This window comes from Salmo salar, chromosome 24 (assembly GCF_965601325.2).
Source record: "Salmo salar chromosome 24, fSalSal1, whole genome shotgun sequence".
Classification (NCBI taxonomy): domain Eukaryota; kingdom Metazoa; phylum Chordata; class Actinopteri; order Salmoniformes; family Salmonidae; genus Salmo; species Salmo salar.
Window position 1 is genome coordinate 19,440,643 of NC_138314.1, and position 23,860 is coordinate 19,464,502.

A 23,860-nucleotide genomic window follows, 5' to 3' on the forward strand; every position below is an offset into this window, starting at 1 on the left:
AACGCACCGAATTGAATTGAAAGAAACACGAGTTTGTTTTCTCAACCGGTGGGACCGATTTCTCAAATCGACAGTTATGACATTTAACATAGAATAAACGTATGAACTGTAATAAATGTAGTTCCATGCGAGCTACAGTAGCCACTTGAAGTTAGTAACTGAATGGACCATCCTCTTTGAACATGTTCAATGGTTGACCAGAGTATAGTGACATACAAATAAGCCAATAGCGATAGCCTGTTCTGCTGCTTGTAACAAGAGAGCAACGTTTCCATGGCGACCGTGAAGCCATGCGCATAATCGGGTAAATAGCACGTGATGTTTCCCCGTTATTTTCAACTTTGTACGAAGTTAGATTGACATTCCGTCAACCATGGGGCCTTGTGGGCATCAGAAAGCTTGCAGGGATCCCTGAAAAAGCATCTATAAAACCATCAGAATTAACAAAGCAAACAAATATGCTAGAACTGACAGGCATTAAAACATTGTGCAATTTTATGTTTGAGTGTCCAACAATTGAGCAAACACTGAGAACAGGTTGAAAACAATATCTATTGGAAATAATAGCCTGTGATCATAGTCACATCACATTAAAAACACTGTACAATTTTATATGTTTGAGCGTCGAAAATTGAGCAAACATTGAAAACTGGGTTGAAAACCATATCTATTGAAAAAATTGCTTCTGATCATATTCACATCACAGGTAGTCAACAATATGCCAGCTTGTAATACAGTCTACTTACTGCTAGTATAAAGCACCATATCTGTACAACAAAACATTTATTGAAAAGGCATAGGATATCTTTCAGATAGCACATTCTTCTCTCCAGAATGAATCTCTCATTGTCCCATCAGGACAACTTTGTCCTGACAATCCCACTTGACATAATGGTCTTTATGACTTTCTTCATAGGTTCATCTTACTCACTTTAGGCCTCAAAACACCAAGATCTCCTGTCAAACTACGCCCTGAATATGAGTCATCTGACTATCCCAGCCTGAGCACATATTTTTGGTACTGTATTCAACCAGTACTCCAATAATTCACCCTCTGGCACTCCTCTACACCCTCTGGTGGTAACTGGCTGTTGGACATTCCCATGACAATTGTTGGTGCACGGACCACAAGCCCATTGCTGTACTGTTTGTACTTGGAGACTACCAGCACGGACATTATAGGTCCCAGCTAATGGATGCTTCAGTGCCTCCTGAGCCTGCTTCGTGTGCAAATAATCTCCTCTCGTCCACATATCTGGCACCTCTGGTCGCCTCATGTCTCTGGAGAAGATGCTAAACCTGGAGAGGTGCAATGAGAGAAATTAAAAACTCAGGTTACACACTGCCAATAAATGTCCTAGCCATGCCAATACTACTACTGAGATCAATAGCAATACTTTGGTTACACTTAAGATTGTTTATGAAGTGAGAACAATGAGTTCTCCAGGGAGGCCATCATGCATGTGGATTTGTGGCTTGTGGCACATGTGGCCTTCTAAAATGAATGGAAGATGGAGGTAGTAATAGTGAGTTGCTTGATTAGTATATTGGCAAAGGAGGTGAAAGTATTAATTATCATGGCATTTATTATGATGAGCTGATTAAAGATCTGAATTAAGAGCTACACATTATCAGCCAATAAGAATACTCCCACCACACATCATGCAAACATGATCACAAGGAAGTATTGCATTTGAGATTACATGAGGTACTGTGCTTTGGTACAGTGGAGGTGCTTGGCTCAAGAACAATGACATCAAAAAATGAGAGAAAATACATTTAAAGTTCATACAAAGGACATAATATTCTGATTGGCAGTAACGTTGGATCGTCTGCAATCAACCCTGCTGCTACCATCGGCATTACCGCAGTGAATATCCTGTCCAAAGAAGCACAGACGGAGACATAAGTGAAATTACTATTGAGAGTTGTGGTGTAATGTGACTTCTTTACAGCACTCAGGTTGGCGAGGTAGGCGAGCCAGACCAAGACGAAGTAAGCTACTCAAATAATCATTATCATCCATAACAATTTGTTTGTGGAGTGAGGTAATTTGTCTCCCCTTCATGAACTTTACAATACGTTTTTATTTACCTTCATGAAATGATTATGATAGTTGAAAAATGTCATGTTACAGAAGGGTGCTGAAACGTCATCCCTTCGTCCTGTTACAGGTTCACCCCAAACAAGCATTGTGGAAACGAAGTTTGTTTTACTGGTCAGTAACCACGTTTCCATCCACAGTTTTCATGCGAGTAGTCATACAGTATAACAATAAAATACAACGACAGATGTGATGGAAACAGGATGTTTCGGTACAATTTTATAAATGCACACACAAAATGTGTTCGTTTGACATAGTAGGATTTTTTTGTGTTGGTAAAATTAAAGATTGCAAGAAATTGTGGTAGAAACGCCTTTTATGCACAAATATTGATATAATAACCATCATATCGAAGTCAATTTGGAGTCACGCGATGATATGGCGTATGGTCCTCCTCTTAAACTACAGATTAAATAGATTATGATTCATTTGACAGGGTGGTGAAAGTGCATGGTGATGAGCTTGATGCACTTTTCCAATAAATATCGCGGGTCTTATTCTGGTGACATGATTGTTGCACGACGCCGTTTGGAAAATACAAATATTATCCATAATAATCTCATCATGTAGACTAGCCTACCCGCACTGTATCTGCAAACTGTTGGCTAGAGCTCATGTGCCAAGACCAGAGTAGACATGTGCTATTTAACACAACAGTTTTTGTGACAAAACTATTGGTAGAGTTGAAAATGCGATATAAACACATTGAACTTTTGATTTGTATTCGGTACATGAAAATGTAAGCAAAAATAAATACATGTTGTGTGCACTACGTCACGCACTGATTTTTATCGGCAACAAATCAGTTTGATGGAAACACCATTGTTGGGTGTGGACATCCCATGATGTAAGTCCGAAAAGGGCTCTTTCCATTTTTTGGATATGGCTCACCAGGTTACAATCGAATGAGCCAGTGAAGACTGGTAACCCACCCAAATGACTGTGACCTGGGGTTTTGGCCTGCTTGTTCCGGTGGCGCCTCAGGGTTTTGGGTGGCACATTAAAAGCACGGGCAGCTGCCCTAAGGCCTTGCCCATTTTCAATAGCATTCAGGGTATAACGAAGCGCATCTTCACCATAGCCATGTACCATGTTTTGTGCTGCTACCATGTTGTGTTGCTACTATGCTGTGTTGCCATGTGATGCTGCCTTGCTATGTTGTTTTAGGTCTCTCTTTATGTAGTGTTGTGTTGTCTCTCTTGTCATGATGTGTGTTTTGTCCTATATTTATCTTTTATTTGTTTATTATTAATCCCAGCCCCTGTACCCGCAGGAGGCCTTTTGCCTTTTGGTAGGCCTTCATTGTAAATAAGAATTTGTTCTTAACTGACTTGCCTAGTTAAATAAAATAAAGGTTAAATAAATTTAAAAAAAATAGCCACCAGAATCATATAATTTCTTGTAAACTCTCATCTGAAAATAAAAAATGAAATGTATTTTAGTAATCAAGTCACATTTTATTGGTCACATACACATGGTTAGCAGATTAATGTGAGTGTAGCGAAATGCTTGTGCTTCTAGTTCCGACCATGCAGTAATATCTAACAAGTAATCTAACAATTTCACAACAACTACCTTATACACAAAAGTGTAAGGAATGAATAAGTATATGTACATATAAATATATGAATGAGCGATGGCCGTGCGGCATAGGCAAGATGCAGTAGATGGTATAGAGTACAGTATATACATATGAGATGAGTAATGTAGGGTATGTAAACATTATATAAAGTGACATTGTTTAAAGTGACTAGTGATACATTTATTATATCCAGTTTTTAATTATTAAAGTGGCTAGAGATTTGAGTCAGTATGTTGGCAGCAGCCAGTCAATGTTAGTGATGGCTGTTTAACAGTCTGATGGCCAATGGTGGATAATTGACCCCTAATCTAACCCTAACACATATTCTGACCCTAACCTAACCCTACTCTAATCCTAACCCCTATTCTAACCCTAACCTGTATTCTAATCCTAAACCTGCCCCCCATTCTAACTCTGACCCCTAATCCTAATACTAATCCTGCTAACTGGGGGCTAGTAAGCTATGCTAGCAGACATTAGCTAATGCTAACTAGCCGGCTAGCATTTATTTAACTTCATACTTTCTGCTAGTGAGGTTACTAGTTAGCTAACTGGGCTAGCCAGTGCCTAAATTACAGCTAGAAACAAATGATCAACCATAAAGGGGCGAGATGCCATTGGAGGGGGGGCATCTTGCCCCCAACATACTAGATAACATATTACTACTTTACTCAAAAACAACATTTTTCTCTCTAAACAAGTGAATGATTTATCTTAAGGCAACCCTACATGTATATATAAAAACAATTGATCTAACTTCATTTGATTATATCTAAAACTTTTTCTAAATGACAAAAAATGTGATCAATTTACCACTAAATTGTTTTGATGGAATGTTTTAAAAAATATTGATGAAACAGATCAAATTTGTAGTTGATCAAGTCTAGTAGCAGCCAGAGGAACTGTTGAAAAATGGGGGGGCGTCTCGCCCCATATTACCCTAATGCCCGGGAAGCCGGTGTTTGGAGGATATATTGGCAGGGGTGTTATGGCGGGCCAGCAAACTGTGCCAATATATCCTCCCTACACCGGCTTCAAGGGAATTGTAACTTTTATACAATGGGTTACCAACATATTCAAATAATGATTTACATATTCTCAATTAAAACGTTATTATGATGAATTTATTCATACTATTTCATCCTTCCACAAGATATAGTCCCGACACAAATCTAGGGTTGCTACCCAAGCCGTCTGGTTTGTTCTATCGGTTCGGTTGCCAGAGACACGACCCAGACGCTCAGTCTTTTTGTTCTGTATCTACGAACGTGATCCAGTCGTTCAGGATTTTTATTCTGTATCTATGGATGCTTCCCAGTCGTTCATTCTAAATATTGTCTTACTGGCTGGTAACGTTTTTATCCCTTGCTTGCTAGCTAGCCAACTATGGCTAACTTAAAGTCATGTCAAACAGCAGCTGTATTTGCATTTGTTTAAGCAGTTTTCTAGTGACATTTATTTGGATGCATCCATTAACAATGAGCTAATGAGGTGCAATTTCGCCTGGCATCGAAAATGTGCTCTCTCGTCAGGGCACTGTCGTTCAGAGGAGCTAGCCAACAACAACACAGCTAACACAATCACTTAACTTATTATTATTTTCCACCTTTATTTAATCAGGTAGGCCAGTTGAGATCAAGTTCTCATTTACAACTGCGACCTGGCCAAGATAAAGCAAAGCAGTGCGACAATAAACAACAACACAGAGTTACACGTGGGATAAACAAAAGTACAGTCAATAACACAATAGAAAAATCTATATACAATGTGTACAAATGGAGTAAGGAGGTAAGGCAATAAATAAGCCGTAGTAGCGAAGTAATTACAATTTAGAAAATTAACACTGGAGTGATAGATGTGCAGATGATGATGTGCAAGTAGAAATACTGGTGTGCAAAAGAGAAAAAAAGTAAATAAAAACAATATGGGGATGAGGTAGGTAGTTGGCTGGGCTATTTACAGATGGGCTGTGTACAACTGCAGCGATCGCTAAGCTGCTCAGATAGCTGATGCTTAAAGTTAGTGAGGGAGATATAAGTCTCCAACTTCAGCGATTTTTGCAATTCGTTCCAGTCATTGGCAGCAGAGAACTGGAAGGAAAGGTGGATGACCAGTGAGATATACCTGCTGGAATGCGTGCTACGGGTGGGTGTTGTTATGGTGACCAGTGAGCTGAGATAAGGCAGAGCTTTACCTAGCAAAGACTTATAGATGACCTGGAGCCAGTGGGTCTGGTGACAAATATGTAGCGAGAGGCCAGCCGACGAGAGCATACAGGTCGCAGTGGTAGGTGGTATATGGGGCTTTGGTGACAAAACGGATGGCATTGTGATAGACTGCATTCAGTTTGCTGAGTAGAGTGTTGCAGGCTATTTTGTAAACGACATCGCCCAAGTCGAGGATCGGTAGGATAGTCAGTTTTACGAGGGTATGTTTGGCAGCGTGAGTGAAGGAGGCTTTGCTGCAAAATAGGAAGCCGATTCTAGATTTAATTTTGGATTGGAGATGCTTAATATGAGTCTGGAAGGAGAGTTTACAGTCTAGCCAGACAACTAGGTATTTGTAGTTGTTCACATATTCTAAGTCAGAACCGTCCAGAGTAGTGATGCTAGTCGGGCGGGCGGGTGCGGGCAGCGATCGGTTGAAGAGCATTCATTTAGTTTTACTAGCGTTTAAGAGCAGTTGGAGGCCACGGAAGGAGTGTTGTATGGCATTTAAGCTCGTTTGGAGGTTTGTTAACATAGTGTTCAAAGAAGGGCCAGATGTATACAGAATGGTGTCATCTGCGTACAGGTGGATCAAGGAATCACCCTCAGCAAGAGCAACATCATTGATATATACAGAGAAAAGAGTCGGCCCGAGGCTTGAACCCTATGGTACCCCCATAGGTTCGGACAACAGGCCCTCCGATTTGACACACTGAACTCTATCTGAAAAGTAGTTGGTGAACCAGGCGAGGCAGTCATTTGAGAAACCAAGGCTGTTGAGTCTGCCGATAAGAATACGGTGATTGACAGAGTCGAAAGCTTAGCCAGGTCAATGAAGACGGCTGCACAGTACTGTCTTTTATCGTTGGCGGTTATGATATCGTTTAGGACCTTGAGTGTGGCTGAGGTGCACCCGTGACCAGCTCCGAAACCGGATTGCACAGCGGAGTGGGGAACGGTGGGATTGGAAATGGTCAGTGATCTGTTTGTTAACTTGGCTTTCGAAGACTTTAGAAAGGCAGGGCAGGATGGGTATAGGTCTGTAACAGTTTGGGTCTAGAGTGTCAAAGGGGATGACCGCGCCAGCTTTCCAATCTTTCGGAATCTCGGACGATACGAAAGAGAGGTTGAACAGACTAGTAATATGTGTTGCAACAATGGCGGCAGATCATTTTAGAAAGAGAGTTTCCAGATTGTCTAGCCCAGCTGATTTGTACGGTTCCAGGTTTTGCAGCTCTTTCTGAACATCTGATATCTAGATTTGGGTGAAGGAGAAGCTGGGGAGGCTTGGGCAAGTAGCTGCGGGGGGTGCGGAGCTGTTGGCCGGGGTTGGGGTAGCCAGGAGGAAAGCATGGCCAGCCATAGAGAAATGCTTATTGTAATTCTCGATTATCGTGGATTTATCGGTGGTGACAGTATTTCCTAGTCTCAGTGCAGTGGGCAGCTGGGAGGAGGTGCTCTTATTCTCCATGGACTTTCCAGTGTCCCAAAACTTTTTGGAGTTAGAGCTACATGTTGCAAATTTCTGTTTGAAAAGCTAGACTTTGCTTTCCTAACTGACTGTGTGTATTGGTTCCTGACTTCCCTGAAAAGTTGCATATCGCGGGGACTATTCGATGCTAGTGCAGTACGCCACAGGATGTTTTTGTGCTGGTCGAGGGCAGTCAGGTCTGGAGTGAACCAAGGGCTATATCTGTTCTTAGTTCTACATTTTTTGAAAGGGGCATGCTTATTTAAGATGGTGAGGAAATTACTTTTAAAGAACAACCAGGCATCCTCTACTAACAGGATGATGTCAAAAACTGAAGCTGGAAAGACTGCAAACTAGCTGCACTTCGTTTAATTTGACCTTTTTTCAGTTTACATTTCTTTGCATATATCCATCAAAATAATGGCGGTTGATTCATGATTTCGACTGGCTGAGAAAAGCTGCCTGTCTGTCTTGTCCAGACCGACATATTCAATACTATGGGCAAACGTCGGAGAGACAGTCTAAAATAAATGTGAGATAATGTCTTGATACTTTTTATAGTGGAGATCAAGTTTATAACTTGCCTGGCTGGGCCAATGAGACAGTGGATTGCACAATCAGATGGAACAGAGAAAATAGACATTTTAACGTCATAGATTTAGCCGGTGGTAACTTGTGGAATAGACACCGGCTGGAATGCGCTTTTAACCAGCATTCAGGATTAGACCCACCCCTTGTATAATATTCTATACATAACGTTAGGGCTCTGCGCTTTGCAGCATTGTATGGTTTTAACTGACAGCCGTTCTGAACATGAGCACCTAGCGCGGCAAGGAGTTCAAATCAAATCAAACTTTATTTGCCACATGCGCCGAATACAACAAGTGTCAATGTAAATTGTCCGGTGGCAATTTTCATGAATTGTTCAGCAGTCTAATGGCTTGGAGGTAGAAGCTGTTGAGGAGCCTTTTGGTCCTAGACTTGGCGCTCCGATAACGCTTGCTGTGCGGTAGCAGAGAAAACAGTCAATAACTTGGGTGACTGGAGTCTCTGACAATTTTATGGGCTTTCCTCTGACACCGCCTATTATATAGGTCCTGGATGGCAGGAAGCTTGGCCCCAGTGATGTACTGGGCCGTTCACACTACCCTCTGTAGCGTCCTTATGGTCAGATGTCGAGCAGTTCCCATACCAGACAGTGATGCAACCGGTCAGGATGCTCTCGATGGTGCAGATGTAGAACCTTTTGAGGATCTGGGGGCCCATGCCAAATCTTTTCAGTCTCAAAAGGTTTTGTCCTGCCCTCTTCACAACTGTCTTGGTATGTTTGGACCATGATAGTTCGTTAGTGCCACATCACCAACACCAAGGAACTTGAAACTCTCGACCCGCTCCACTACAGCCCCGTTGATGTTAATGGGGGCCTGTTCGGCCCACCTTTTCCTGTAGTCCACGATCAGCTCCTTTGTCTTGTCACATTGAGGGAGAGGTTGTTGTCCTGGCACCACACTGACAGTTCTCTGACCACCTCCCTATAGGCCGTCTCATCGTTGTCGGTGATCAGGCCTACCACTGCTGTGTCGTCAGCAAACTTAATGATGGTGTTGGAGTTGTGTTTGGCCATGCAGTCATGGGTGAACAGGGAATACAGAGGGGACTAAGTACACACCCCTGAGGGGCCCCAGTGTTAAGGATAAGCGTGGCAGACGTGTTTTTGCCTACTCTTACCACCTGGGGGCGGCCCGTCAGGAAGTTCAGTATCCAGTTGCAGAGGGAGGTGTTTAGTCCCAGAGTCCTTAACTTAGTGATGAGATTTGAGGGCACTATGGTGTTGAATGTTGCGCTGTAGTCGATGAACAGCATTCTCACATAGGTGTTCCTTTTGTCCAGGTGAGAAGGTGCGGTGTGGAGTGCGATTGAGATTGCGTCATCTGTGTATCTGAATGGGTCTAGGGTGTCCAGGTGGATGCTGTTTATGTGAGCCATGACCAGCCTTTCAAAGCACTTCATGGCTACTGACGTGAGTGCAACGGGGTGGTAAACATTTCGGCAGGTTACCTTCGCTTCCTTGGGCACAGGGACTATAGTGGTCTGCTTGAAACATGTTTGTATTACAGATGCGGTAAGGGAGAGGTTGAAAATGTCAGTGAAGACACTTGACAGTTGGTCCGCGCATGCTTTGAGTACACGTCTAGTTAATCCGTCTGGCCCAGCGGCTTTGTGAATGTTGACCTGTTTAAAGGTTTTGTTCGCATCGGCTACCGAGAGCGTTATCACACAGACATCCAGAACAGCTGGTGCTCTCGTGCATGCTTCAGTGTTGCTTGCCTCGAAGCGAGCATAAAAGGCTTTTAGCTCATCTGGTAGGCTTGCGTCACTGGGCAGCTCGCATCTGGGTTTCCCTTTGTAGTCCGTAATAGTTTTCAAGCCCTGCCACATCTGACGAGCGTCAGAGCCGGTGTAGTAGGATTCAATGTTAATCCTGTATTGACGCTTTGCTTGTTTGATGGTTCGTCTGAGAGCATAGCGGGATTTCTTATAAGTGTCTAGATTAGTCTCCCTCTCCTTGAAAGCGGCAGCTCTAGCCTTTAGCTCAATGCTGATGTTGCCTGTAATCCATGGCTTCTGGTTGGGATATGTACGTACAGTCACTGTGGGGATGACATCATCGATGCAGTTATAATTTTGGCCTGTTTTCCATGTTATTTTGGTATTAATACATGTCATATATCAGTTTGCAAACAATGTAAAAAATATAACAATAATTTAGTTAATAAAGCTGCATACAAACATGGTGTCTTTTTTGCTTTCTTGAGTAAGGCAGCTCCAAAATGCAGGTGTTTCAGCCTAGCTCAGTGCTTTCTGTGGTGGTGGGGCAGCCAGCGGCAAATACGGAGCGTTGGGGTTGATAATGTTCTCTAGTTGCGCTGTGATTGGCTCAGTGTTCTGTCACTCATGGGGAGAGCAAAACAATTCCAGCCCCTTGGGTGCTGCCATAGAGTTACATTAGAAGTGCCCATCCAAGAAGGCTCAAGGTCATTGGCCACAGATAAAATGACATCTAATCATGTTAAATCTACAGTAGCTTTGATTGGACTGATCATGTCAACATCATACTTTCAAAATCTTAGCTAGCAAGCTAGCAGTCATCATCATGAATCAAGTCAACAATGTACTGGCAAATCCTTTTCAATCCATGTCATATGAAGAGAAATAATGAAGATAAATTATAGATAAAACATATCAGTGCTCATCAGCCATTGAACATAAACATTACACAAGTTGGAAATCACAAATTCAACAATGAGTGGTTTGGAAGGAATCACTGGCTAACTGCACGCATTGCATAGAAATCGCTAGCCTGCTATTCAGTGGAGTGGGTGTGTGGTCCAAGCCTGGGTTTAAGGGTCTCTTTTCCAAGCTTAAAAGGATAAACATTCAACATTGGCCATGCTGTCAATCCAGCATGACTTCTGCCGTGCTCAAAACAACTGGAAACTCAGAACTGGGAAATCTCCGACTTCAGTGAGTTGAAGACAACTGGGAACATGGAAAAAAACAAATTCCGACTGGGAAAATGCGTTTTGAATGGTCCTCCAACTTGGAATTGCAAGTCGGGAACTCGGGCCTCTTTCTAGAGCGCCGACCTGAAGATCACTGACGTCGTCATGATTTGACCTTGAGTTCCCAGTTGTCTTGAAAGCACCATAAATCCAGAGAAAGCCAGGCTTTGATGACAACATTTGCCCATGAAGGACCTCCACGCCACCTTCCTGTTCAAATGATCACAGCACAAGGTGAGTCCAAAAATGTATTGTATGCTGCTGCATAAATTATGTAATATGCCACGGAGATATGTATACGGCAGCTAAGAAAGTAATACTAAGTGTATGTTGTGTAGTAAGCTGTTAGTAGCCCATGTGCCTAATAATTTGGTCCCTTTTTCCCCTCATTATTTAGCCTACTGTTCTGACTTGGTGAAGCACATGTAGGCTAAAGCCTGTTTTAGAGAAATATACTGCTCAAAAAAATAAAGGGAACACTTAAACAACACATCCTAGATCTGAATGAAAGAAATAATCTTATTAAATACTTTTTTCTTTACATAGTTGAATGTGCTGACAACAAAATCACACAAAAATAATCAATGGAAATCCAATTTATCAACCCATGGAGGTCTGGATTTGGAGTCACACTCAAAATTAAAGTGGAAAACCACACTACAGGCTGATCCAACTTTTATGTAATGTCCTTAAAACAAGTCAAAATGAGGCTCAGTAGTGTGTGTGGCCTCCACGAGCCTGTATGACCTCCCTACAACGCCTGGGCATGCTCCTGATGAGGTGGCGGATGGTCTCCTGAGGGATCTCTTCCCAGACCTGGACTAAAGCATCCGCCAACTCCTGGACAGTCTGTGGTGCAACGTGGCGTTGGTGGATGGAGCGAGACATGATGTCCCAGATGTGCTCAATTGGATTCAGGTCTGGGGAACGGGCGGGCCAGTCCATAGCATCAATACCTTCCTCTTGCAGGAACTGCTGACACACTCCAGCCACATGAGGTCTAGCATTGTCTTGCATTAGGAGGAACCCAGGGCCAACCGCACCAGCATATGGTCTCACAAGGGGTCTGAGGATCTCATCTCGGTACCTAATGGCAGTCAGGCTACCTCTGGCGAGCACATGGAGGGCTGTGCGGCCCCCCAAAGAAATGCCACCCCACACCATGACTGACCCACCGCCAAACCGGTCATGCTGGAGGATGTTGCAGGCAGCAGAACGTTCTCCACGGCATCTCCAGACTCTGTCACGTCTGTCACGTGCTCAGTGTGAACCTGCTTTCATCTGTGAAGAGCACAGGGCACCAGTGGCGAATTTGCCGATCTTGGTGTTCTCTGGCAAATGCACGGTGTTGGGGTGTAAGCACAACCCCCACCTGTGGACGTCGGGCCCTTATACCACCCTCATGGAGTCTGTTTCTGACCGTTTGAGCAGACACATGCACATTTGTGGCCTGCTGGAGGTCATTTTGCAGGGCTCTGGCAGTGCTTCTCCTGCTCCTCCTTGCACAAAGGCGGAGGTAGCGGTCCTGCTGCTGGGTTGTTGCCCTCCTACGGCCTCCTCCACGTCTCCTGATGTACTGGCCTGTCTCCTGGTAGCGCCTCCATGCTCTGGACACTACGCTGACAGACACAGCAAACCTTCTTGCCACAGCTCGCATTGATGTGCCATCCTGGATGAGCTGCACTACCTGAGCCACTTGTGTGGGTTGTAGACTCCGTCTCATGCTACCACTAGAGTGAAAGCACCGCCAGCATTCAAAAGTGACCAAAACATCAGCCAGGAAGCATAGGAACTGAGAAGTGGTCTGTCGTCCCCACCTGCAGAACCACTCCTTTATTGGGGGTGTCTTGCTAATTGCCTATAATTTCCACCTGTTGTCTATTCCATTTGCACAACAGCATGTGAAATTTATTGTCAATCAGTGTTGCTTCCTAAGTGGACAGTTTGATTTCACAGAAGTGTGATTGACTTGGGGTTACATTGTGTTGTTTAAGTGTTCCCTTTATTTTTTTGAGCAGTGTATAATCATTCATTGCCTGCTTTGTGCCCCCTTTATTTATCCTACGGTTCTGAACCTGATTATAAATACCGCTTTGATGTCATACAAGCAAGCCAAACACCTGTGAGTCCAAATGTTTCACATTTCCATATAAAACTAATATATATTGTTAACTATGTTTGATGTAGCGTACAGTGGGTTGTTCTGAACAGAATGAGCCTATGCTTGTCTATTGTGAAAAAACTTGCCACGGCACACGCACCTGAATGCACTCATGACTCCTTTCCCTGAATTGCATTGTGAAAGCCTTACACCTTAATATCGTATTTTATAATTTAGCTAATCATGTTGGCAACTGGCTTACAAATGAATTACATCAGTAATTGTGCGATGGCGGGGATGCAGGGTTGTGTACCAAACAAGTGTGCTTGCTCCAGTTCCACAAAGGCACATCTAGGAGAGCTCCAAAAGCACCTTATATACCAGGTTTCCAACCATTTCATGAGGATGAATTACCTGAGGCATGAAAAAAAGTCACGACTGGGCTGATAAACATGCAATGCATATCCACAAAAGGCCCGTATGGTTGAAACATCTCTGGTGGGAAAATGCGCATATTATTTTATGCAGGTTTTAGAATATTTGCATGAAAATCTGTCACAAATTGGATGGAAATCTAGCTAATATTGAAGACTCTATAAATCATGAAACTGCATTGAGATTACTTAGGAACTGTGCACTTCGGAGAGGTGAATAGCCACTTGGAAACACCAGTTAGTCCACTCACTCAAACCCTTGTAATTTTGTGTCTCATGTTGCACTACCCCACATTAAGATAGTATCATGTTACTGAATGTATCCAGAGTATTTTCCAATTTTGTTATCAACAAATGCGGCAAAGAGTACAGTACATGTAAAATGCACAAAATCAACAGTGTAATGTTTGGATTCAGTCTTGTGTCAGGTGAACTGTTGTGGCCTCACCTTTGGTCTAATTAATGTTCCTATATTCTCCAAATTGTTGCCTTTCAATTGCTACCAAATAAAAAATGTTATTTGTCACATTAGCCAAATACAAAAGGTGTAGACCTTACAAGCCCTTAACCAACAATGCAGTCAAGAAAATATTAACTAAATAAACTAAAATGTTTTTTTTTTTTTAAGTAACAGTAACAAGGCTATGTACAGGGGGTACCAGTACCGAGTCAATGTGCAAGAGACAGGTTAGTGGAGGTAATATGTACATGTAGCTAGGGGTAAAGTGACAAACTTTTAATATTTCGCCTGTAAGAAACATTTCAAATGTATCCCGATCCACAGGTCAATTCCCACAAGTGTAAAGGATAAATTAAAAAAAACTATTGTGTCCAAAATATAGAGGCAAACATACACACTAACATTTGTTTATTTGACATGTATAAAGAGTTTCCACAGTAACAGCAATCTTTACTAAAATATATTAGATTTTAATATATAAAATGCATGTTTAATACAGAGGAAAGAACAGAAAAGCAAGCATTTTAAGCTCCCAGAAGCAAAAGGGTTCAACATACTGTATATATCCTGTACAGACCCCTTGTGCCGTCACCCTCTCACATTATGTTCCATCCCTTTTCAGCCTGGGAAAGTAGCAAAAAAGTCCCTTTAAAAAGGTGAGACTTGTTCATTGTCAAGTACAGAGATTCCCTTTGTGCCAACATTTTTAACCAATGTCCTGTAACTACATAGCCAGTATTACATACCCAGTGTGAGAGACATTCAGTGTCTAGGGGGCACATAAGAGATGCAAAGAATAATTTGTGATGTGCAGATTAAGCCCCTATTGAGTGGATTTCCTATTGTATATAAAAAGACATAATTGTACTTATGTCCATAGTTCCTGATCGAGCGGTTCTTGGTCAAATCTAGAATCAAATGCAGTAACCTAAACAGCGTTGGGAGATCTTTCTCTAAACATCCTCACACCCTGGTCTTACTGATGATCATGCATGTAGTGATATGGAAAGGGGTGAGGACGAGACTACAGTCCCAAATACATATAGGGTCAAGCTAGGGAAGTAGCGGGAATGACACCCTGGAACTTATGCAGAGGCATCGAATAGGGACTGTGTAAAAATGTGCTTTTCCGCATGATCTGTGTGCCAATGTCTCCCTCCTTCCCCCACACAGCAACCAACATAGAAAAATAACCAAAAAAATTGTGACGCACTCCAGAAAAAGGCTCCCAAACAATGTGCACCAAGAGGCTGTCCCAGATATGGCCTAATTCAATACTGTAATTTTATGATGTTAAAGTGATCCTGTCCATACTAATACAATTATATGCACAACAGTCTTAAAAGTAGCTATAAGTAAAAAGCTCAGACACAAAATTACATTGTTCCATTACAAACGATTTGCATAATTTCATAAAACATTTTCCCTTTCAGTTCTTGATACCATTATTGTCCACAAAAACAAAGAAAGAATACCGCATGGTGGCACATTGTGGTTTATCTATAAAAGAAGGATAGAGCGTCTCTTTCACAGGCAGAAAGCACCGAGAGATAAAACCAAGCTGAAGAAGGAGCATAAGTTCCAGTTTGGCAAAAGAAGTAGGCAGAGAGTTTGGGTTTGGGACAGAGGACTGTCCGATTGGAGGCAGCTCAAAAGGACCCTGTGTTCACGTCATAAGATGGCTGTGTCTCAGATCAACCCAACCATCCACTATGAAGATGTCCTCCTCTAGCTGTCTACATGAACTGCAATGACGAGAGAAAACACACAAATTTGAAACAATAATTTACCATTAATGGTGCAGCATAAGTGCATTTTTCAAATGTGGCATTATGTGGAAGTTTATTCATTAAGTACTACCCTAAACATGAACACAAACCCAGCAATTGTGTTCTCTTACCATATTTTTAGGCGGTAAGTTGGGTTTCTGAGCCAAGTCAGGTTTCCTCATGACACTAGGCTTGGAGGGTGCAACAGGGGCAGGCGAGGGGTCCAGGCCGTTGCCCTCTGAGAGGTCTGCTGTTGGAACACCTGCAATATCATAGTGCTTCTTCCTGAGCTCTCCCAGGCGCAGACGCTCATTACCCAGCTGATTCTCCAGCTCCAACACCTTCACCTACTCATACAGTAGAGGGTTACAATCAAACAGAAACACATGCATGCAGACAGGCTCAGACACACACACAGGGACTCACCTGTGACTCCATTTCCTCCATTTTTAGCTTGATGAGAGACATTCCAGAGAAGTCCATAGTATCTGCAGAAGAAAAAGAAAGGCAAACCAAACACAGCCATATGACTTATAAGGGCCTGAGGGAATTCACATCTTCTGTTTGGTCAGACACACACACACACACACACACTAACCCTTGTCCTCCAGGTGCTCCTGCCCTGTCTTTGTGGAGGCCACCACGTTGGCTGCCATCTCGTTCACATGGCGAGAAGCCTGCTGGAGAGCTGTCAGTTTCGTACTGTTGCGGTCTGCTTTTACCTAAACACAGAGGAGAGGGGGAGAAATAGTGATAGGGGCAGAATTTCAATATATACAGCATCAGTCAAAACTCATTCAAGGGTTTTTATTTTTACTATTTTCTACATTGTAGAATAATAGTGAACACGTCAAAACTATGAATACATATGGAATCATGTTGTAACCAAAAAGGTGTTAAACAAAACAATATATATTTTATTATTTAGATTCTTTAAAGTAGCCACCCTTTGCCTTGATAGCTTTGCACATGTGCCTGGCATTCTCTCAACCAGCTTCGCATGTAATGCTTTTCCAACAGTCTTGAAGGAGTTCCCACATATGTTAAGCACTTGTTGGCTGCTTTTCCTTCACTCTGCAGTCCAAATCATCCCAAACCATCTCAATTGGGTTGAGGTCAGGTGATTGTGGAGGCCAGGTCAAATAGCCCTTACACAGCCTGGAGGTGTGTTTTGGGTCATTGTCCTGTTGAAAAACAAATGATAGTCCCACTAAGCACAAACCAGATGGGCTGGCATATCACTGCAGAATGCTGTGGTAGCCATGCTGGTTAAGTGTGCCTTGAATTCTAAATAAACCACTGAGTTCACCAGCAAAGCACCCCACACCACCTCCTCCATGCTTCATGGTGGGAACCACACATACTCTGCGTCTCACAAAGACACGTTGGTTGGAACCAAAAATATCTAATTTGGACTCACACCAAAGGACAAATTTCCACCCGTCTAATGTCCATTGCTCATGTTTCTTGGCCCAACCAAGTCTCTTATTATTAGTGTCCTTTAGTAGTGGTTTCATAGCAGCAATTCGACCATGAAGTCCTGATTCACACGTTCTCCTCTGAACAGTTGATGTTGAGATGTGTATGTTATTGAACTCTGAAGCCTTTATTTGGGCTGCAATATGAGGTGCAGTTAACTCTGCTGCAGAGGATAAGTCTGCATCAGAGGTAATTATGAGTTTTCCTTTCCTGTGGCGGTCCTCATGAGAGCCAGTTTCATCATAGCGCTTGATGGTTTTTGCGACTGCACTTGAAGAAACTTTCAAAGTTCTTGAAATTGTCCGGATTGACTGACCTTCATGTCATAAAGTAATGATGGACTGTCATTTCTCTTTGCTTATTTGAGCTGTTCTTGCCATAATATGGACTTGGTCTTTTACCAAACAGGGCTATCTTCTGTATACCACCCCCACCTTGCCACAACACAGCTGATTGGCTCAAACACATTAGAAAGGAAAGACATTTCACAAATTCACTTTTAACAAGGCACACCTGTTAATTGAAATGCATTCCAGGTGACTACCTCATTAAGCTGGTTGAGAGAATGCCAAGAGTGTGCAAAGCAAAGGGTGGCTACTGAAGATTACTACATTAACACTTATTTCGTTACTACATTATTCCATGTGATATTTCAAAACAGGAAGCAAGCCTTAAACAAAATTAAAAACCCAATTTCAGTTTCAGCTTCCTCACAAGGCAATGCATATGAAATCTGAAGGACAGTTTGTCATCCAACCATATACCTAGGTATTTGTAGGATGACACTTCTTCAATGGATGTGCCTCCAGATGTGAAAATGCTAACCCTTTTCTAGCTGAGAGCGAGATCTGGTAAAAGTCATAATAAAATGTTTTGTGCATTCAAGACCATATAGGGATCTGCAGTGACTGAAAGGCAGTCGAACTCTTCAACCTCCTGAACCAGAGAAGGATCTTTTGAATAGATGACCGTGTCATCTGCATACGGATGCAACTTGTCTGGTTGCAGCCCATTTCCCAAGTCATTAAAACAAATTAACACAGAAGCTAAAATGGAACCCTGAGGGAATATATGAGGGATAGAGGAAAATAAACACAGATTGTTAAGGGGAAGGGGAGCACTGAGTTCAAACGTTTGTGTGAGTTTGTTTCTCACCTTGGAGGATGCGACCAGCTGTGCGGTGCTGGCAGCGATCTCGTGGGAGCAGACAATGAGCTCCTCATATTTGCCAGTGTGCAGCACCACCTTATCAGCAGACTCACTGTGGGAGAAACCAAGCAAACAACACATGTAAATACCAATCCTCTAACATGGGACATTTCTGTATCACTCACACAATAACCACACTAGGATAACAAGCTGAGACGACCCTCATGATAATGCACTTACACCATCTGTGTGGCTCCCCATCCCACAGCTTTGGAGGCAGAGATGAGTCCCTCAGTCCAACGGGAGTTCCTGGCGTAGAATTCCTTAATAGTGGCTGCACCCTAGAGAAAGAGAACATCAAGTCCAGCAGTGGTCAGGACGTTCATCTTTTAGCTAATGATAGGATGGATTTACATTACATTTTCAACATTTAATGCTATATGTCAAGACTCACCCTTCCGCCCTCAACAATCTCCTTCTGTAGGTCAGTGGATGTCAGGACCAACAGGTGGATGGCCTGAGAGGAAAGGAGGGAATGCAATTTTTTTTTGTTTTTAATACCGTAATTTCCGGACTATTAAGCGCACCTGAATATAAGCCGCACCCACTGAATTTAAATTTTTTTTTTTTTTTGAACATAAATAAGCCACACATGTCTATAAGCCGCAGGTGCCTACCGGTACATTGAAACAAATGAACTTTACACAGGCTTTAACGAAACACTGCTTGTAACAAAAATAAATAGGCTTTAACGAAACACGGCTTGTAACAAAAATAAATAGGCTTTAACGAAACACGGCTTGTAACAAAAAATTTAAACATTAGCAGTAAGCTTTAGTTGTCTTTTTGCACTGAGTCAATTCCTCACGCTGCTGTTTCCAACATCTTATCACGACTCATTAAGACCAAGCTCCCGTGCAGCAGCTCTATTTCCTTTTCCAACAGCCAGATCAATCGCCTTCAACTTGAAAGCTGCATCATATGCATTTCTCCATGTCTTTGCCATGATGAGGGTGACAAAATGACTACCGTAATCAGAATGATGGGAAGTTTGAGAGCGCTTGATTTAATCTAAACAGTAAACCAAAAAGTTGTTTGACTGTAACCCGTTCGGCAATTTCATTGGTCTAATGAAAGCTTCATGCCGCCAAAAAACTGAGCACGTCACAGAATGTGTTTTTTGGAGAAAAAAATATTAAAGCGGGAAAAATCCATATATTAGCCGCGTCATTATTTAAGCCGCGAGGTTCAAAGCCTGGGAAAAAAGTTGCGGCTTATAGTCCGGAATTTACGGTATATAACACTGTGGCTTGTAGGCCTCGCAAGGTCTCGCACCCACTGTGAAATGTGGTGGAGGATCGGTGATGTTCTGTTGGTGCTTCAGCAAGGCTGGAATCGAGCAGATTTATCTTTGTGAAGGACGCATGAATCAAGCCACGAACAAGGTTGTCCTGGAAGAAAATTTGCTTCCTTCTGCTCTGACAATGTTCCCCAACTCTGAGGATTGTTTTTTCCATCAGGACAATGCTCCATGCCACACAGCCAGGTCAATGAAGGTGTGGATGGAAGACCACCAGATCAAGACCCTGTCATGGCCAGCCCAATCTCCAGACCTGAACCCCATTGAAAACCTCTAATGTGATCAAGAAGAAGATGGATGGTCACAAGCCATCAAACAAAGCCAAGCTGCTTGAATTTTTACGCCAGGCAGGAGTGGCATAAAGTCACCCCACATCAATGTGAAAGACTGGTGGAGAGCATGCCAAGACGCATGAAAGCTGTGATTGAAAATCAGGGTTATTCCACCAAATATTGATGTCTGAACTCTTCGTAAGTTAAAACAGTATTGTGTTTTAAAATTTTATATGAACATATTTTCTTTGCATTATTAGAGGTCTGACAACACTGCATATGTTATTTGTCCAGTTGTCATTTTCTGCAAATAAATGCTCTAAATGACAATATTTTTATTCGGAATTTAGGAGAAATGCTGTCAGTAGTTTATAGAATAAAACAAAACATTTAATTTTACCCAAACACATACCTATAAATAGTAAAACTAGAGAAACATCATTTTGCAGTGGTCTCTTAATTTTCCCCAGAGCTCTCTCTCGGTGTGTGTGTGTGCATATATATATTTTTTTTTTAAATGCAGCATTATTAGGATGCCGATCAGACCTTTGTTTCGATTGACTTACAAAGTCATCTTACCTTCATCAGGTCTGTGCAGCTGTAGAGGATTCTATAAAACAAGGAGTAATATCATGGTGAGTGAAAGGGGATGAATGCATAAACAGTGCAAGTAACACAAAGAGTACTGACCTCTCATTGACCTCGAGTTTGACCCCTGAGGTGTCCATTCGGGCCTGGTTCATCATTTCCTTTAGACACAGAAAGACTGCAAATGAGAGATGTCTAGATACAGAATGACTTACCCCCGTTGTAAAACATAGGGTTGAGCTTTATGTGGCATTCCTCGCTACAGTACGGTGCTCTAGAGTCTATATGGTTGTGATCCTCACATCGATTCTGCGCACTGCCTTCTCAATGGCTGCTGATGTGGCTGCCATCTCCTTGTCCACCAGATCTCCCAGCTCATCCTGTCGCACATCCATGCCTTTAGGTCGCAGCTCCTAAACATTGGAAGAGGAGATGAGATTAAGAAGTAGGAAAAGAAGAGCGGGAGAAATAGAGAAGAATGCCCAGTAGCCCCTCACCTCCCCCAGCCTCAGGATCTTTTCAACCACTATGCGAATGGAGGCCGGGTCTGCCCTCTGAAGGGAGGCCTTGGACTTGAGATCCTTCAGGAACTGCAGACTCTGAGTGGCACAGCCCCTGCAATTCTCTGTCAGACCTGCAGAGTGCAAAAGTGCAAGATACACTCTGTGACACTAATCACATACCAAATGGATTATCTCATCCAGTAAAATCCCAGTAAAATACAACAAGATGCCTGTTTCAAACAATAATTTATTATATTTGAAGAGAAGAATGTTCTTACGGTCAGAGTGGTCAGTGGGAGCCAAGTGTGCTGTGGCACTGCCGTTGATGATGGTGTCAGCAGCCAGGTGGGAGAAGTTGGTCAGGGCCCTCGGTAGCCCACCAGCATCTAGAGAACAGAAACACGACCAGAGAGAGAAGGTATCACTGCCAATTCCAACACAGCCCAGCTCTGTCACTTATGACTATCACTGTGGTTGCTCAAATACTACTAATTACAGTATATCAAAAACACGAAGTACCAAGTAATGAGCAACTCACCTCCCATGTTCGTCAGGTAGACGGAGTGACCCTTTTTCACTTTGTCAATGGAGCCCAAAGTGGCCTCTGCCCGACTGACCAGGTAATCTGTGGTGGTGGAGAGACAAAGGAAGCGTATGAAATGCAATATTGTTCTAGATCCAAAAATAATGAATGGAATGATGAGTAGATATACCAAATGAATAGACATAACCTAATGGATCTCTCACTTTCTATTCTAAGTGACATGAACACCACTACTAGCTAAGGATCCCTAAGCACCCTCTCTGTGAGCATGTTCACTTATTTTAACCTGGGGAGCTGGTGCAGCGGATATGCAGGGGGTCGTCCAGCATGGCCACAGCGTCCTGAATGATGCACTCAGCCTCAGAGACCGTTCCCTGCAGCAGGGAGAACTGCTCCTCCAGCAGCTTCTGCTGCAACTGCACCTCACGTCTTGACTGCAAAGATAAAACAAGACACAGTCAGACCCACAGGCACAGGGAAAAAATAGATGGCACATGCATACTAATGGTTTATCTTATATTGTGCACAGACAGCCAAATAGTTCATTGATTCAAGAAAATCTTTCACTTTGCACTGCACAGTGAGTAATGTGGGACTTGACCAGCGGTGTAGCTTTTACAGACATGTAAAAATTCTCTCTTCTGCTATCAGCAAATTATATAGACAAGACAAAGCAGCGGACTGAACTAGTCACTGCTCCGTGCTGTGTTGTCCTGACTCACCTTCTCCTGCAGCTTGTCCTGCAGCTCTCCCAGCTCCCTGGTGCTCCGCTCTCTCTCCTGCTGCAGAGAAGACTGCTGCAGCTGTGCGGCCTGGCTCAGGGACGACAGCTCGGCCTCCTTCTCACTCGCAGAGCGCATCAGGCGCTCTTTCTCCGCCTGCAGCGCCAACATAGAGCTGGTCAGCTGTTCCCCCACCTGGGAGTGATGGAAGGAGGAGAGAGAGAGGGAGTGGGGAGAGAAGAGAGAAAGAGGGAGATTGCATAACAATAGGTGCATTAACTGTTGTGAGGACAAGCCTTTCTGATGTTTGTGAGACTCATGTTGTCACAGAGTGCAGCTTCCTATGGGCTTTTCAGCCAATTATGATTTTCATACAGGAAAGTGCAGCAATTATTTTGCATGAGGGTGAATCAGATGAGTCACATGTGCCATTACATAAGCGAGGGAATCCACTTTCTTTATTCAATATTTACTGCATCAGCATACATACCTTCTCAGTGCGCTGCAGAGTGCCTTTGACATGTTCCACCTCTGCCCGCTTTTCCTCAAAATCCCTTTTAAGCTTCTTCATCTCAAACTTCTGCTCCTCAAGCTGCAACAAGAAGAAAGAATATTCAGTCATTTTAATAAATGGCTAATACAGTACAGAAATATAACATTAACGCTACTAGATCACCATTGTCAATACTCAGAATAAAGTAACCTTCATGTCAGCGTCCAGTTTGATGCGATCCACCTCGAAAGCCAGCTGCTGCTTGGTCCTCTCCACCTCCTCCTGGGTCTGCTGTGTTGCCGACAGAATCCTCACTGTGTCTGCACTCTGCCAGCACAATGTCACATGCACACTTTGTTAAACATTCTATTAACATTAAAGAGAAAATGCTCAGGTGAGTCTACAAGTAGTCACTTTTGCACCCAATGAACCAAACAGAAAACCACAGAAGTAAATGAGGTTCTGTACCTTCCTGAGCAGTTCAGCATGGCTGGACACCAGCTCAGTGTGCTTCTCCTTTAGCTTGGTGTAGCGTTGCTCTGTGGCCTGGGCTCTCGCTGGACAGTACAGAAGGGGTCAGAGACGAGAGAGAGATGTCAGAATGCGTTTTAAATAAAGTGTGACTGAACATGTATGCCAGACTTAGTGAGTGGCCTCTTACTCTCCGCCTCTCCGAAGGTGGCCTGCACGATCTCGTGTTCAGCGTTGCGGCGCCGCGTGGCCTCTAGCTCCATGCGTAGCTGTTCATTCTCCACCAGGGCGCGCTGTTTATGCACCCGCTGCTCTTCCAGGTCTGCCTCAAGGCTGTTAATCTGGGACTTGAGCTGTGTGATGTAGCGCTGGGCCTGCCGGTGGGAGGAGGCAGGCAGGCAGTCAGTCACCATAGTAAACCTCCTTTGGATAGATTATCAAGTACCACCATGGCACGGCACTAGTGGATGAGAGCCTCAGACAGGAGAAACATGAGTGTTGAGTGGAACAAAAAAAAACTGAAATGTATCAATGTTGGGTTAGGATGGATTGATTCAATAGTGATAGCATCATAGCTAAAAATATACA

General features: G+C 43.1%; 1 protein-coding gene across 4 annotated transcripts in view; it reads right to left on the reverse strand.

Moving 5' to 3' along the window:
• Nucleotides 1-14,313: 14,313 nt before the first annotated feature.
• The window catches only part of LOC106585278 (huntingtin-interacting protein 1-related protein), a 36,236-nt gene continuing 26,689 nt past the window's right edge, over nt 14,314-23,860 (reverse strand). For all 4 annotated transcript variants that reach the window (XM_014171332.3, XM_014171331.3, XM_014171329.3 and 1 more), the window contains exons 14-32: nt 23,463-23,646; nt 23,270-23,358; nt 23,012-23,128; nt 22,799-22,900; nt 22,309-22,503; nt 21,873-22,020; nt 21,581-21,667; nt 21,321-21,428; nt 21,037-21,173; nt 20,842-20,952; nt 20,642-20,700; nt 20,531-20,561; nt 18,774-18,836; nt 18,560-18,660; nt 18,326-18,431; nt 16,290-16,413; nt 16,118-16,179; nt 15,823-16,038; nt 14,314-15,667 (exon numbers count right to left, since the gene is read on the reverse strand). In XM_014171332.3, coding sequence (XP_014026807.2) covers nt 15,659-15,667; nt 15,823-16,038; nt 16,118-16,179; nt 16,290-16,413; nt 18,326-18,431; nt 18,560-18,660; nt 18,774-18,836; nt 20,531-20,561; nt 20,642-20,700; nt 20,842-20,952; nt 21,037-21,173; nt 21,321-21,428; nt 21,581-21,667; nt 21,873-22,020; nt 22,309-22,503; nt 22,799-22,900; nt 23,012-23,128; nt 23,270-23,358; nt 23,463-23,646 — 2,049 coding nt within the window. In that variant the 3' untranslated portion in view covers nt 14,314-15,658. The remainder of the gene's footprint in view (nt 15,668-15,822; nt 16,039-16,117; nt 16,180-16,289; nt 16,414-18,325; nt 18,432-18,559; nt 18,661-18,773; nt 18,837-20,530; nt 20,562-20,641; nt 20,701-20,841; nt 20,953-21,036; nt 21,174-21,320; nt 21,429-21,580; nt 21,668-21,872; nt 22,021-22,308; nt 22,504-22,798; nt 22,901-23,011; nt 23,129-23,269; nt 23,359-23,462; nt 23,647-23,860) is intronic.